Raw genomic sequence first — 16,724 nt, forward strand, 5'->3', positions numbered from 1 at the left:
CTCACAAACTTGCTCATATGATCAAATATTATTACAATAAAATTATTTATATTTATTTTAAATGTATAAATATATTTAAATATATGATAAAATAATTTTAAATTTAAAAGAAAATAATATTTAATTATATGATAATATATATAAATATGTATAATATTATTTGTTATAATATAATAAATAATTTCTATTCATAATAGTAAAATAGAAATTTAGAGTTTTATGGAACAAAATAAAGAGAAAACAATTTCATCATAAGTTTCCAATTTTTCTTGCGTGCTGTGGAAAAATCCACCTTATGCAACATTATTTATATTATAATTATTTTTTGGTTTTTCTCAAATATTTTAAGAATCGATGAGCCCCAATTTCATACTTGAATTTGTAAAATACAGTTGATGAGATTTCTTCGTTAATCAAACAAAAACTGACTTTCTTCCATGAAAAATGGGGCCAAATCACCATTACCACCCAAGATTTGATGAGATGAAAATTTCCGCCAATTAAGTTTGAAAAAATCAATCTCCCACCCATCTTAACTTTAATAGTCGAAAGTATTTGATTCTTAAAATATTATAATAGAGGTGTATTTGTAAAATGTATGATTCATGAATCTAAATCTCACGTTACCCAATCAAGCCTTTCTCTTCTAAATTAAGTGAAATGCATGAATCTAAATCTCAAGAGTTCGGGGGAATTTACCAAAAATAAATTACATTCATGCCATAAATAGATTCTTTATCAAGGGGAAATTATAGCCACTTTGTTATGTGAAATGACATCTTTGACCTTGTCTAACTTAAAATACAGACACAAAAACTATCTACTTCAGCAGAGTCTTTCAGCCAAGATTAACAGAGTCTATTGTGTAGCAATATAAGGGACACCCATTATGTGGGGCTTTGAAAATGGTGGATTTCTGTAAAATCAAATTAATTGATATGCAGCTAAGCTTATCTGTTACCGTAAATTGGTCTTCCAAGTCACAGACCATTTTAATATCGGTCTTGTAGCTCTGCTCTAGAGATGACACAGCCAACTCAACAACATTCTAGACCGCCCCCAACCCACCTCAGCCTGTCAATCTTTTACTTAATCTAGTCAATTTATGAAAATAAAAAACCCATGTGATCAGCTCAACCTGGCAATTTATTGTGGAATTGTTAGGACAGAAAGTCTTGATCTGATTGATAAATTGCAAACGGTATCAAGAAGTAAAGAAATAAATTAATGAGAAAAATACATCAATGATGGAAGAGCTAGGAACATATCAAACAACCATGTGCAGAAATGCAAGCAGTAGGAACTTTAAAATGGGAACCTTATCATGTTTGCAACCTGGTAAATTGGACATTTGAACATCCTCAACGCCTTCCAGATGCTACAGACTCTGTAGAGAAGAGATGTTTTACTCGTGAAAGAACTGAATCATGAGCCGGGTCATACGGGTGGTCCTTGGAAGGAATCTCCAAGATTGCTGGAATTGGCTTATTGTAGCTATCAACTAAGAATCTTATCATGTTTGCTACCTGTAAACAATAAGAAATGTTGTTACACTGAAGTTTGTAAGGGAAGTTTTCTTGATTGACAACAAATGTGAAGACAAAGCAAACTGCATCAAACAATATCCATACTACATGTTAGTGATATATGACTGCTACCAAGGCAAATACCCTGACTTATCAAAAAAGCATTTTACAATTTTGCAGTGGCAATTTGAACCTGTGCCATGGTACAAAAAGATCATAAACTTATAAATTTCAGCAGATTATTGCTTCGATGACAAATTGTAATTAGTTAACCTATAATTAACTGGCTTTCAATCATTCATGCCCACTTTCAAGCTCATATTATGTATTATAAAGTGGTAGTGAAAACTTACATATTGGCTGATTAATACAATAGCAATGTTCTCTTTCGTTGTAAACTCTTTGAATGCATCTTCAATTGCTTTCACTGTTGTTTCTGAGCAGAAAATATGAAAATCTTTAGCAAATTAAATCAAAATCCATAAACTTTATTTTACAAATTGACAGGAGAAATGGTATTCCAAGATTCTCATATGATATCAGTGGTGCAAAACTGGGATGTGAAACTAATTTCATTGGCAACTGCATAAATGGTATTGGAGGATCTCATTTACCACTTGCTTAGGTGAAAAAAAAAAAAAAGCAAACCAGTTTCTTTTGGTTGTCTTTGTACTTTTCACATTGCCAAACTACCCTCCTATTGCCCCTTAGGCGTAGACACACAGTCCCACCTAAGAAGATCAACCTTTCACTTCACCCATATTGGACATAAGCCATAAAATTCATGAAGGGCTCCAATTGGAGAATATGACAAAATAGACTTTACGATATACCGGAAATTAATGCCCGGACAAGATGCATAAACTTGCTGACTTTGTAAGTCAAAACTCTTTGACTAAATGTTTCACAAGATGAGAAAAAAGCTGACTTCTATCTTTTTTGCCCCAACCGCACTTTATCACTACATAGGTTGGTTACAGTCTCTTAAACACATATTGTGAGAAAAGAAATCTAAAATTTAAAAATGGAAAATCTATACAAGCAGATTTAAGTTTAGTATGAGCAGGCTTCATATGAAATTCTACAAAAGCAAGTTAGCACATTTTGCCATCAAAGAGGCCCAAGAACATACTTGAATCAACAATGAGGTAGTTTGTTTTTCTCCGGAGGTCAATGTTACCAACTCCAGCCAGCAAAAATCCAGTAACAGTGTCCTACAAGATTACAAAAAGGTCATCATAAGATTTGTCTAGAGATGAAAGTTTAATTTATCATGGTCTTAACCAGTACAGCTGCATTATACCTTTGTAAACCCATCTGAGGATCATAAAACGCAAGGAAAATGCTGCATGTTGGAATGAGTGAATATAATATCTCTAATTTCCAGACATTCTACGGTACCATCCACAGTTGTCACACATCAGCAATTTTCACAAGTTATACAAGTGTCTGACACATCTTAACTCTCACAGAAATAAAAAACCTTTAGTTGTCTATTATTCTTAGATGCTCAAGGACACATTAATTCATATTCTGATTAGCAATTTTTTTTGGCTACCTAAAAATGAATAATGTTTGGAGCCAGATTACCAAACCATGCTTTCACTCTATTGCCATTTTTCTCATGACTCATACTGTTTTCCTGTCCTTTATCAACACTTGTGCTTTATCCAACATAACAGTGCATCATGTATGTCTTGGACATAAATCAGTTGTCACAAGAAACAACCATGTCTTGTTTGAATGTAAAACAACATCCAAATCAGCAGATGATATTATTTTATTAAGAACATTAAAAAGAGAAGAAGTCAAGAACATTAAAATCATCATCATAGCACCCTCCCATTATCTATCGTAAGATGAAAGAAAAACTACAGTATTATGTTAATAAGGCATAACACTATATCAACACATAATTTTGAGGAGTCAAGAACCATAAGGCCTCACAAATTTGCACACTTGACTGAAATATGTATAATACTAAGCCATGACTATTACCAAGCTGTGTTAGTTGAACACTTTAAAAGTATGTAACCGCACTGTCAAATGTTGAGCTGTATTTTGTTATATTAGGAAGACTATCAAGCTATATTAGGATAGAATATGTAATTTAGGGATTTGATTTAATTTGTTTCCTTCTATACCTTCTTTGTAACTGTATATATTGTACTATTTTGCTATCTATCAAATAAGAAAACAATATTTGAATTCCTTCATTCTGTTTTTCCTTCTTCTCTTTGAATTCACATCAAACACCAAAAAAAAAAAAAAAAGCAGAAACACGTGACAAATTGGCTTGAGCATATTACTCAGCTGCTAATGTCACCATAACAAAGTGGCAGAGACATTTGACAAACATTAAGTAAATGACACCATGGTATTGCTGATTGATTGTGCACTATAAAGTCCGTTGTATAACTATTCGACTGAAAAAAAAACTCATAAACTGATCTCTAAGAAAAACCATTATCAATTACCTCATCAGCAATCATAGCAATAAGTGCTGAGTTGCTAGTACGGATTTCAGCTCTTCCAGCCATTTAAAATAAAATAATCGAACTGCCAAAAGAAAACAAAATAACAAAAAATAAAAAAAATCAGATACAATCTTATGTGTAACAAAAGAATATTCAGATGATATGATCATGAAATGCAAACCCTACCTCTCAGTACAAACATAGTCAGAGATTAACATGAACAGACCACTAATCTTCTAACTAAAAATATATCTATTCTCTTCGTGAACAATATATCTAGCCTGCTAATTGGATATAAATAAAACCAGACAAAAACGTGGATGCCTATACCCAACACGCACAAACAGGTGAAACAAACTGTGCTCTATACCATAAAACTTAAATATGAAAACTCCCCAAACAACTTCATCTAAACTTCAGGCATACCCAATTTTCCATATTGAAAATTTCACATCATTTGGAACCTCTGAAAAGACGAAAGCAACATCATAAAGTTTAGTTGCACATATATTAAAGCAAAACACTACTAACCCACATTATGAAAACTGCTTCCAAATCATGAAATCCCCATGATCAAGATCCATATATCAAACAGAGGAAGTTCAATCCTTTCCCGCGATAGTGAAAATAAAATCAAAATCCCAAATTGAGTCAATTAAAAGACAATCATGTTCGAGATTCAATATATTTACATATCTTTTTGAAGCACAAATCATGACATGATTATTAAACAAATCCTGCATTTGACTGCCGAAATTTTCTCAGAAAGGAAAAGCACAAACCTGTAAACCAGTCTTTCAAGCTCTCGGATTCAGAGTTCCAGGAGAGATCAAATTGTGGAGGTTAGGGAGCCATTTGGGTCGATGTGTTTCATATGGCCCGAATCAACTTGTTCCAATTCTTGACCGATCCGGCCCATTTGAAAAGCCCAGCTTATTTATTCTCTCCTTATTGCTTCTCTTCATATTATTAAAAAAATTAATATGATTAATGGGTTTTTCCCCCCAAGTTTTCTCAAAAAATAATGCACCCTCTTGTATCAAATCAAACAATCACTGCCAGTGGTCCTTAGGGTGGCACATCCAAAAACAGTGAAAATTTCTCCGGGATTGTCGTTCTTACAAACTGAACAAAAGAGAGTAAAACGTAATTGTATAACAACAAAAAATGAGATATGCAAGAAACACTATATGGGAAGAGATAAAGATGCAAGAGATAAATTCAAATAGAAATTTGCAAGGAGAAATATTCAAGGAAGAGAGAAAAGATTGTAATGAATTCCTAACTTGATGAGTTAGCTTATTGTATAAAAGGCGCAATGGTGAAATGAAAAAGCAGAATCACTAAATCAATTATCTACCTTATTCTGCAATTGTTGTTGCAAGCTGCAAAACAATGAACACTATTGCTTAGGGCTGGATTCGAGCAGAGCCCTTGGCTCGGTTTACATATAGTTGAGCTCGAACTCATGAAAGTTAAGCTCGAACTCGGTTCAAATTCATCTTGGTTCATTTTTTGTTATTAAAACGACGTCGTTTTAATATATATAGATCAAAACGACGTCATTTTGTATCAAAATTTTTGATTGAAAAATCAGACAAATAGCTCGAGCTCGACTAGGGCCGACTCGTTTTGGGCTTGTCCGAACCGAGCTTGAGTTGACTCGGTTCGAATCCAACCCTACTATTGCTGTTGAAAGAATCCATAATAGAACTTAGAGTCTAATTGATTGATTATACTCCCATTTTGGTGCAATGTCACATCTTAGAAACCTAAGACAAGAATGTTCCTTGCGAAACTATCTCATATGCATTAGATGAGTTACTCCCCAAGATTGGAATTCATAAAGACTAGACCCTTGGTTTTTTCCTTTTTGGATATATGGATGCCCTTCAAATTCCTTTTAAGATGTTCAACCCAAAATCCTTAGCCAAATTGTATTCCTTTGCCAAACTATAAGATCTTATCATGTTATAATAAAAGATTGGCCAAAACCTATTATGAAAATACCAGATCCTCCATCACTAGCCCTTAAAACTAATTAGCTAAGCAAACAATCTAAGCTCCTATCAATATCAAACATACCCAAACTACCTTACACTCCCACCAAGAACAAAATTATGTCTAACAAGATTGAAATCAGGTAGTATGATCCAAATTTGGTGGAAATTGAGTGAGGCAATAATAACTAGTCAGAGATGAATAAAAGACAAGTCTATAATGAGTTGTGGTGGTAACGAAAGAGAAAAAGAGATCAAAAGTGCCATTCAAGTACTCACTATGTGGAGACCTTAAAAGGTTTTAAGCTAGGAAAAAGAGGTGCTAAGGAAATGAGTCAATGATCGGATTAGACGGAACATGTTCAATGGGGTGCTGAAGAAACTAGACCTTTGGGTTGATATACTCAAGGTAAGTTGAGGAGTTGTCTAATAAAGCCATTATTAGAAGTAATTTATATCTATAGTTATAATATTAATAGCTCTGGAAGAATCTTTACAAAGTAAACATAAAGATTACAATGGAGGGTCTTGAAAAGGGCTTAAAATATGAGAAAACCTCAAGTGAGATTGTTGAGTTTGAGGGTCTTGTTGCCTTAGTGTTAATATCAAATAGATCCTAAGCGTAGATAAGATACATGGTGACTATTTATCCTTTATCTTATGTCTTTTTTCTTTGTCGACTATAAATTAGAAATTTAAATCCAAACATAAAAAGTAATTACATTTTATTGTGGATAGATATCATATGAGAATAATATTATATATATTTATTTTAAATATATACAAAATAAACACTTATATATGTCATCACATAATTATTAAAATCACCTGATTATCTAATGACAAATACCAAATATACATATATTTGTATACTTAAAATAAACATTAATAATTTTTTTAAACATAGAAATCGAGTAGATTGGCTAAAGGCGTTCTCTGGTCTGATCAATTACGTTTGTCTACTACTTGAAACACGGGCTATCACTTACTTGACGTCGAAAATCATTTCTCCACGTTCAACGGAAGGGGCAAAGGAACTACAACATATACGATACTTTCGGAGCACGGTTGGTCCAACCAGACAGAGCTTTCGATTGTTTGAATTATGCTAATTATCTGTGCAACTTTCTCCGTTTAGCTTTCTTAATTAGTTGTTATTTTGATCCCCAAAGCATGGACATTGTATGATGATTGAATAATCTGGGGTGCTTTCTCATTACAGTATAATGTTGAGTTTTTTTTTTTTTTTTTGTAAGAGTAAAGATGTTGTGCCTTTATAGCAATCATTGTTTCTCAAGTGACTTTCCAAGTTACCAGCCAATTTGATTCAGCATAATATCAACCCTTTACATTTCTCTGACCAATTTGCAAAATTTGTGTACTACAGAATGGGAAGTAATGATGGAACCAACTATGGTGCCTACACCTACGAGGCTCTTGAGAGGGAACCTTACTGGCCTTCTGAGAAACTTCGGATCTCCATTACTGGGGCAGGTGGTTTTATTGCAACACACATTGCTTATCGTTTGAAGAGTGAGGGCCATTACATTATTGCTTCCGACTGGAAGAAGAATGAGCACATTACTGAAGATATGTTCTGTCATGAATTTCACCTTGTTGACCTTAGGGTCATGGACAATCGCTTGAAGGTTACTCAGGGAGTTGACCATGTGTTTAACCTTGCTGCTGATATGGGTGGCATGGGCTTCATTCAGTCCAACCATTCTGTCATTATGTATAACAATACAATGATCAGCTTCAACATGCCTGAGGCCTGTAGAATCAATGGAGTTAAGAGGTTAGCTTATTGGATACTGTGTACCTTGGCATCGTTATTGGGAAATTTACCATTTAAAAATTGAAAATTTTCTTGCGACACATCTTTAAAGTTCAATAGTCCTGTTTGGGCAGGTTTTTCTATGCCTCTAATGCATGCATTTACCCTGAAATCAAGCAGCTGGATACTAATGTGAGCTTGAAGAAGTCTGATGCCTGGCCTGCAGAGGTGTTACTTTCAGTGCTTAATAATTGGAAATTTGGCCTAGTAGACAGTAACTCATGGACTTACTAATGATTTGAGTTGCCTCTCTTGGGCTTCTAGCCCCAAGATGCTTATGGTTTGGAGAAGCTAGCAACTGAGGAACTTTGCAAGCACTACACCAAAGACTTTGGAATTGAGTGCCGAATTGGAAGATTTCACAATATTTATGTCCTTTTGGTACCTGGAACGGTAAGTCCTTTACTCGGAAATCTACAGGTATGGTTTTTTTCTCTTGCCTTCTCAATTGTATATTGTCATTGTATATATTTATCATAGGTGGAAGGGAAAAGGCTCAAGCTGCTTTTTGCAGAAAGGCTATCGCTTCTATTGACAAGATTGAGATGTGGGGTGATGGACTTCAGACCCGTTCTTTCACCTTCATTGATGAATCTGTAGAAGGTGTGCTATGTAACTGCTGTTTTTTTCCTAATTTAGTTGAGGCTAGTATTTTCTTGTCAAGGTCTTGCCTAAATTCTATATATTCCATGAATCCAAATATCAATGCATATGATTTTTCTCTTAAAAACTCTAAGATTAGTTTAGCTTTTTGGAAATCAACGCAGTACGTGAGATGTATATAAGGATTTGCAAAACTTGTTCAACAGATAGGTCTGATTCTTGATAACTAATTTTGATGGTTGGAGACCAAAGTGGCTTTAATATGTTTCTTATTCTTGTTTGTAAGGTGCTTTATGTTGCATCCTTAGGAATTATGATGCCCTCAAACATTACAAACATTTATTAACGCTGCTTAATGTTTACATGAAAAGCTCGTAACACTTTTAACAAATCAGCTTGAAGTTTTTGACTTCTTTTTCATTTCGGAGTTACATTTTTGACGCCTTTCATTAATATAATATCTCCAAATCAATGTGCTTAGATTGACAAAGTCAGACTTCCGAGAGCCAGTGAACATTGGAAGTGATGAGATGGTCAGCATGAATGAGATGGCTGAGATTGTTCTTGGCTTTGAGGACGAGAAGCTCTCTATTCATCACATTCCTGGCCTTGAGGGGGTTCGCGGCCATAATTCAGACGGTACGCTGATTAAAGAGAAGCTTGGCTGGGCACCTACGATGAGGTTGAAGGTAACAATTCCATCTTCTTGTTTTTTGGGTGTCTAGATACTCCCTTACTCATGGCAAATCCTAATATTATGTAGGATGGTCTGAGAATCTCATATTTCTGGATCAAGGACCAGATTGAGAAGGAGAAGGCAGAAGGTATTGACCTGTCTATACATGGGTCATCTAAGGTGGTTGGAACTCAAGCCCCAGTTCAGCCGGGTTCGCTGCATGCTGCTGATGGGAAAGAATGGAGTAGATTAGCTACATGGTGCTTTTAGTTGCCCAGAAAGGCCAAGTTTTTCTGTCTGTCCAAATGGCTTATGAAGGTATTTGAGTATGTGCCATTATTCATTTTGGTATCTAGTTTGTACTATGTTACCTAGTGTAGGAGAATTGAAAAGCTTTGATGTTTCCGATTATTTTTAACCTGGCTTTTCAAGAATGGCTATGATCGTTACCATCTTATGTTGATCGGTTATCAATAAATTTCATGGCACACCACTTCGAAAGAATGACTTTTTTTTTTGGTTGTTTTGCATCATTGGAAAACTTTGGATAGCTTTATCTATTAGAAGCATTAGTGGTGTCTGTTGCAGGCTTGTGATAAGCATGGTTGCATTGCAGTCTGAGAGAGAGATTGTAGGCCACTCGATGTTACTTGTGGTCCTTGGATGATGGTGATGGATTATTAATGGAAGAAAATTAGATTGTCAGACATCACAATTGCACTAATCAGCATTTAATTTTCTCCAATGAAACTTGGTCAAATCTGTACAGCTTTTATAAGGCGGCCCAATTTTTTATGTCGGGAGCTGCATCAGGTTCCGTGGTTGAGATGTGAGATGATTGCTCTGGAACTATGGCTAAATACTGAACGTAATGTTGTGTATTACTGTGAAGGCGACTCAATGTGAAGGCTGAAGCTGCTGATTCGTGTCCAACAAGTGCAGGGTTTCAAGGCAAGTGGCGCTTCCTCCAGTAGGCATTTGGGAATTTCAAACCGAGAAGCGTAGCTAGGTCATACTAGGGTTGCAAACAAGTTAAGTCATTCGCGAGTAGTTTGTGGCTTGACTTGACTAATTCGAGCTTGATAACGACTAATTTGGTTAGTTCACGAGTTTATGGTGATCTAGTTTAAGTATGATACAAACCTTAGAAGAATCACACCTCAAAAACTAGTTATTGAGATGGGAGAGTTTAAAGCTATATAAATCTCACATTAGTTGTCCATACTTTTTAATGTGACTTCGCAACCTCGACTCCCATGTGGGCTAACTGTGCGCTAGCTCCCTGCTAGCCCCAGGGGAACACTGCAATGCCGATGTCACCACCCGTGCTACACAATTACGGCTAAGAGACATGATGATGACTCTGATACTAAATGATATGAACTTTAGGAGAATCACACCTCAAAAGCTAGTTATTAAGATGGAAGAATCCAAGACTATATAAACCCCACACTAGTTGTTCATACTTTCTAATGTGAAATTCAAATATCATATCTTCTACTTGAGATCCTAACAAAAGAAGATATTGACAAACTTTCAGTAGTTTTAAATTTTGTATTTATTTATATTGAACTCAAGTGAGATATTATTAACTTGAAATATAATTTTATTATTAAGCAAATATAAAATTTATTCATGAAATAAACATATAAAATTTTAACCTTTAAAAGGTAATTTAAATTATACAAAATAATCTTTTATATAAAAGAATATAAAAAATTAAAACAGCCGTTGCATCTAGACTTTTTCACCGGCTAGATGTGAAACAAAAGAATAATTCAATAGATTTCTCATTTAAGAAAAGAAAATTCTCAACTTCCAATGTAGCCAACAATTAATCATCACCAAAAGAGCCATCACATAAAACACTTAAAAGAAACAAAAACACATGAAGAGCCAGCAGAGGACGAATCCAACATGACGAATCTCTTGTTGATTTTAGGTTACCGACCACTAGATTTTGTGTTTCGGTCTGTACCATCAATGCAACAAGAACATTGAATTTAACCTAACTTCCAAATACAGACAAAGCTTACAACTAGCTCATTCAAGCCAATCAGACAAGTTGGTCCATTTCTGACAGAGACAGAATGCAGAGTACCGTTTTTTACTAAAGTTTCTTTCCAAGGTAAAATTTCTGATTAATGGGTTAACTTAGAAATTTCTAGGTAAGAAATTTCCTTACCATCAATCATCAAGTTTTTCTTTCATTTTGTCCTTCTGCTCTAAGTCAAATAGATTGTTCTTAAATGTTCTCTTTTTGAAAATTCTTTTTATATTCATTTTAGCGTTTGGATTCAGAGAAAAAAAAAAAAACACATAATACGGAAGAAAATATGTACGGAATAATAAACCCAGAAAACACAGGCTTTCTAAATATTAATTATTCAAAAGTGTTACAGAAATTGCAGATAATAATTGTTGAAACTGAATCAAACAAGATTGCCTAAAGAACAGGATTAGCCCGGTGGAAAAAGGCTAAAAAGTTATGGACTGCAGATGCTGGTGGAAGCATAAGTTTTGCTGTCTTTCTAGCACAGCTCTTCTGTGGGTAACTTCAAGCAAACAAGACAATTTGATAGCTTTTAAACGAGAGTGGTGACATAAAAGTTGAATTATTGAGAGATGGCAGGCGCTAAAGTATGTTGATCTTTGAAGTTGTAGTGGGTGATGTTGTGCGCACTAGAGAGTTGGTGATCAGATTCCAGCCGGCTGATGGATTTTCATTGAGCTGCAACTCCTTGCCGGTGGATGAATCAAGCATATGACTGGATGATCTGAGACTCCATATGGGCTGAGTCACAACAATCTCTGCAAAAAGAACTAGGCACCGTAAATTCAATGGATGAAGAGGAAGTAATTTAGTGAGCTTAGAAAAAAAAAAAACAATTTATGATTCTTCTACCTTGGACTGTACATATATATAGCATCTAAAATCAATCACAGCTAACCCATTAATCTTCTGCATATAGGAGAAGGTTCTCCCTGTCATTGCTCTTGACATGGTCATTTTCACCGGTGATATAGAGCTGCCCATTCAAGAGAAACCCATCTACAGGAATTTGATCTTCAATTTTCAAAAACACAACATCACCCACTACAACTTCTAAGATCAACACGCCAGCGCCTGCCACCTCTAAATACTTCAACTTTTACGTCACCACTCTCGTTTAAAAACTTTGTCAAATTCTCTAATTTGGTTGAAGTTACTCACAGCAGAAACTACAACGACTAGAAAAGCAACAAAATTTGTGCTTCCACCGTAGACCTGGCTTCTCGTTCAGTAAAAGACTTTTAATAGAAGGTGAAGATATATCGGTAAAGATGAAGAGTAAAAAGGTCTAAGTAAATGAACGACAATAAGAGAAGCTAATCTTCTGGTGGATCAAAGGAGATTCATTCTGAGATGAAGCAAAATGAAAAGGATGAAGGAAATGCTCATCGGCTCTGAGTTATGTAATGATTCAAAGCTGCATTTTTGCGCGTGAAAGTGATGCTTTTTTAAGTTTGGGAATCTAATTGACCCAGTCGGGCGTCTAATTTTCAACGAGTTCATACCTTGTCCCACCCAAGTTTTAACCTTAGACTTTTCCACCCCTGATTATATAAATAAACCTTTTCACCTAAAACTTAACAAAATTGAAATAATCAGATTAACCCTAACTAAGTGCAATCATTATATTCACCGTATTACCTCTAAAAAAAACCCAGAAAATCTTGCTAGGTGCCGAAATTGCATCTTTATGGCCGAGTATCACTTTTTCTACTCTACTCTTCTCTTCTCTTCTATCCAATTTCATCTTTTACTGGTCCAGTCTCATCCACTCTTTTGGTGTGTTATTCCTCACCATTGATCAGTATAATGTTTTAATGGGAAAATCTAAAATTTTAGCGTATATACTAGATGTGTAATTGATACAAAAAAGTTGTACGTAGAAAACTATGTGAATTGACCCTATAACAATGAAAATTAGACACATAATTGGGAGGAGCCTGCTTTGTGAAACATGGGGGCATATCAGGTTTGTCTGTGTCGTGGGTTTGGGTCACATTGCAATCGGTCTGGTGTGCCTACGTTGCGATGGACTTGGCTTTGGTTCTGGAGGTTGATGACAATAAGAAAGAAGAAAAGGGATAAAAGAAAATGAGAAAAAGGTCAAGGAAAATGAATCTTTTCTTTTTTCAAAATTTAGATAATTAAAATGATTATTATACTTTTTACAATTTATTTTATGTTTACAAAATTAATTTTGTATAAAAATAATTGTTAGGACGAACTTGGGTTTGAATAATGCAAATGAGGCAATGGACAATAAAAAGTTTTGTCAAAAGCCAAAAGCCAATGGTTTTATCCATGACCATGGTTTTAGAAACTGAATTGACTGATTCAATTGGTTTGATTGTCTACGAATGGTTAGTCTGGTTTGGATGATGATTCTTAATAAGGGTTTTGAATTTGAATTAATCATAATCAAATCAACCCAAAATTGTTGGTTCACGATTCAACTGTAGGGTTACCTTGATCAAATCCCTCTAATAATGTTTGCATAACGTCATGCTGATTTTAGTGTAAAAATAAACAAAATTTTTTTATATCTAAAGTCCCATCCATTGTATCATGTTGGGACTTTAGTCTAAAACTTTATCAATGAACATCACGTGTTTGACTAAATTCATTTATAAATAAATATAATTTGAACTTTAATATTTGGTGATTAATTAGACAAATTTATTTTAAATATTATTTTAAATATTTATTTAAATAATACTAATCAGACAGTTGATTGAGTTAGACTAGCCCTTTAATTAGGTCAATGCTTAGTTGGGGTTCAAAAACACTATCCATGAAAATTCTCCACTTGGGCAATGAATGTGTCATGAATTGCCTAATTAGTATTTGGGAAAAAAACTAAATGTGAAAGCCAGTTGAAGAATAGGAAACACTAGCATGGATTCCTACTATCAGTTTTGATACCAATTTTGGTTTCTACCTTTAGTATTAAAGGCATTAATAGTTCGCATTATAAAACAGTAATTGAACAGACACATTGAAATCTCAACCCATCAACCCACAAAAGACTTATTCCGATCCAAGGTTTAGTGTACTTTTGAAATTTTTATTTATAAAATTTTAAAAATTTAAATGTTCATCGTTCTATAACGATTAAGGATAAAAATATTATTTAATTAAAAATATTAAAAAAATTAAAATTTTATCATATTTACCTCTTTAATTTAAAATTTTAACAATTTTCTTTTTCTATTCCCTTCCCCCACTAATATTTTAGAAAAGTTGCATTTTCCTTTAGGTTTAACATTTAGCAACAACTTGACATATATTTTTTCTTGTCTTCACATACATTTGTTGTGCTGTATAATTTTTTCATAATCATAAGTGAGGAAATTTTCAGATCTTTGCTTTCACGTTTAGTTCTCTTCTGTAGTTAGTCTCTTTTTGCTCCTTATGTATCTAATTCGTAATGTTATTTATATGCTTTGACTTTTCTTTTCTTTAATGAGGCAGAATGACACAGGTAAAGAGAAAGAGAAACAAACATAAGCCTTCATCAGGATGAAAAAGCCACTGTCCATTTCTCTCCCTTTCTCGGAGCATATTCAGGAGCCCTAATACTTGAAAGGATACTGACAAATTTTATGGCAGCGACTAGTGGTGGATTCTATCCATGTATACCCTTCTCTTGGGCTATTCTTACTTCCTGAGGCCACCAGAGTTCAAATTCTTTTTGTTCGTTTCTTCAGAAATTTGTGCCACATAATCACCAATTTGTCTAGTGTATCTTACCATACACAACTTTCATTTCAAAATTTGAACTCCCGTAAAACACCGAAGACAAGATAGCAAGGAGAAATCTCATCTGAATAATTTTGAGATCAAAGTAATCATTCTTAACAAGTAAAACAATGAGTTCAATCACTGGTCTTACAGTTCCTAAGCCAAGTAAATAACTTAAAGAGTTAGATGCTGAAATGTCGAGATTTGTGCCCGTTATCTATTTGCAGTTTCTAGGTGGCAGTTAAAAATTATTAATGCTGACATAGTGACATCTTTCCTTCTTGTGTCTGTACTCATGCCAAGCGGATAAGGAACAAAACAACAAGCCGAATTCCTTAAGATTCATGGTTTCTGGCTAGTCATGGGAAGTAGGGAAAGTCTCATTATTAATGGCATACAACAAACTAAACCATCAACTCAAGAACCATGCCTTTCTATAATGATACTAAGCAAAGTGACAAAATTAAACCCGGAAAAACTGCCAGAAGAGATTGTGAGAGATTATGCAGTGACGTTTTGGATACTTGGGTTACACCGAGATTGATGATTTTGTTAAGTTTGGATGGAAAGTCTTGCCAAATTTAGCTTCCAAACAAAGAAAAACATTACCATGTCCAACAAACTTAACAAAGAGGGATTAAATCTAAACTTTAATGCATTAAATATAATATTATTTCAGTAATCACAATAATTAAGTGTGTGAGAGAGAGGTTAATAAAAAATGTAAATGAAATTAGGCAACAATGAAGATGACATTTTCTTGCTAGAAAGTTGAGTGTGGTACTGGTGAAAGAAGTTATCTCATTTGTCAAGGTTTGGGACACACAAAGATCAGAAAAATCATTGCTACCTGTTGTTTTCTCTGAAGAAAATGACTATCATTCTATGAACAATATAATAATAGCTAGGACCTAAGGAAAAAATGATAGTTACTGTTGAGTTTTCTTCTACTTTGACCTAGGAAGTAAATTATCATCCGGTTTTTTACCTCGAAAAAACAAATGTCGCAAAGAGAAGACATATACACTAAGAAAATCATTCAAGAGAGATCACGAGCAACCGTAAGGCAACATAAAGACCATGGTCATGCCTATCTGCCCAGTTAAATTGATTAATAGAAAGAGACTCAAAAGGACTGTATATATCTGATCAGTTGTACGTCCACCATTTGATATAGGGATGTCAAGAGAATTTTCAAAGGCTATTTAATGACATTTTAACTACCCGGACAACTTCCTAAACTGGGTTTTTGTTTTACCTGAGAAAGCATAATCTCTTCATATTCATTGTTTTACGTAGAATAAACATGTTTGTTATCTCAATTCTTTCACTAGCATATATATGCTTACTTTCATGCTTATACTAATTAACCAAGTTCAGTTTTAATGCATGATTACTGATTTAACTATCTAGAATCATGAAACCAATAGATCTACAAGAATGATATGTGAATTGAGCAGATTCAAAATGTGCTTTGGGCAATTTGATTTTGTTAATTGGCGAGATAGATCTGCCGGGATTCAGTGCAAATTCATGAAGAAAATCATATAACAGAATGAACTTATATAGGATTTTAAACAGATCAGATTGCGAGAAAGCCAAGGAATGTATAATTAACAAATAAATTGACCTAAAAAGCACCAACCGAGCTGAGACAGAGAAATTCTGCCACTTAAAACCCTAACAACATCTCACACCTGCTAATAAGATTCTCTACAGACGCCCTTGACACACAAAAGACGAACACAACAATCCAAAACATAAAAAATTCCATAACAAGACCATGTAATATAAAAATGGCATAAAAATAA

General features: G+C 34.2%; 1 protein-coding gene, 1 long non-coding RNA gene and 1 pseudogene across 3 annotated transcripts; 1 reads left to right on the forward strand and 2 right to left on the reverse strand.

Annotated features, from left to right (window-relative positions):
- Positions 1–1,125: 1,125 nt before the first annotated feature.
- On the reverse strand, positions 1,126–4,922 carry LOC123220343 (V-type proton ATPase subunit F-like). Of its 2 annotated transcripts, none has more exons than XM_044642534.1 (5): positions 4,786–4,922; positions 4,004–4,085; positions 2,659–2,740; positions 1,880–1,962; positions 1,126–1,526 (listed from the first exon to the last, which is right to left on the reverse strand). In XM_044642534.1, exons 2-5 carry the CDS (start codon positions 4,064–4,066, stop codon positions 1,362–1,364), a joined length of 393 nt encoding a protein of 130 aa, XP_044498469.1. In that variant the 5' UTR covers positions 4,067–4,085; positions 4,786–4,922; the 3' UTR covers positions 1,126–1,361. The 2 variants fall into 2 exon arrangements, with proteins under 2 accessions (XP_044498469.1, XP_044498470.1); XM_044642535.1 differs by lacking the exon at positions 4,786–4,922 and adding an exon at positions 4,535–4,687.
- Positions 4,923–7,391: 2,469 nt separating this feature from the next.
- On the forward strand, positions 7,392–9,623 carry LOC123221706 (annotated as a pseudogene).
- A 1,835-nt stretch (positions 9,624–11,458) lies between these two features.
- On the reverse strand, positions 11,459–12,661 carry LOC123221614. The gene is made up of 2 exons (XR_006503275.1): positions 12,025–12,661; positions 11,459–11,930 (listed from the first exon to the last, which is right to left on the reverse strand). It is a non-coding gene; the product is annotated as an uncharacterized LOC123221614 (long non-coding RNA).
- Positions 12,662–16,724: the final 4,063 nt, after the last annotated feature.

The sequence above is a fragment of the Mangifera indica genome, chromosome 7 (genome assembly GCF_011075055.1).
Source record: "Mangifera indica cultivar Alphonso chromosome 7, CATAS_Mindica_2.1, whole genome shotgun sequence".
In the NCBI taxonomy this organism is placed as follows: Eukaryota; Viridiplantae; Streptophyta; class Magnoliopsida; order Sapindales; family Anacardiaceae; genus Mangifera; species Mangifera indica.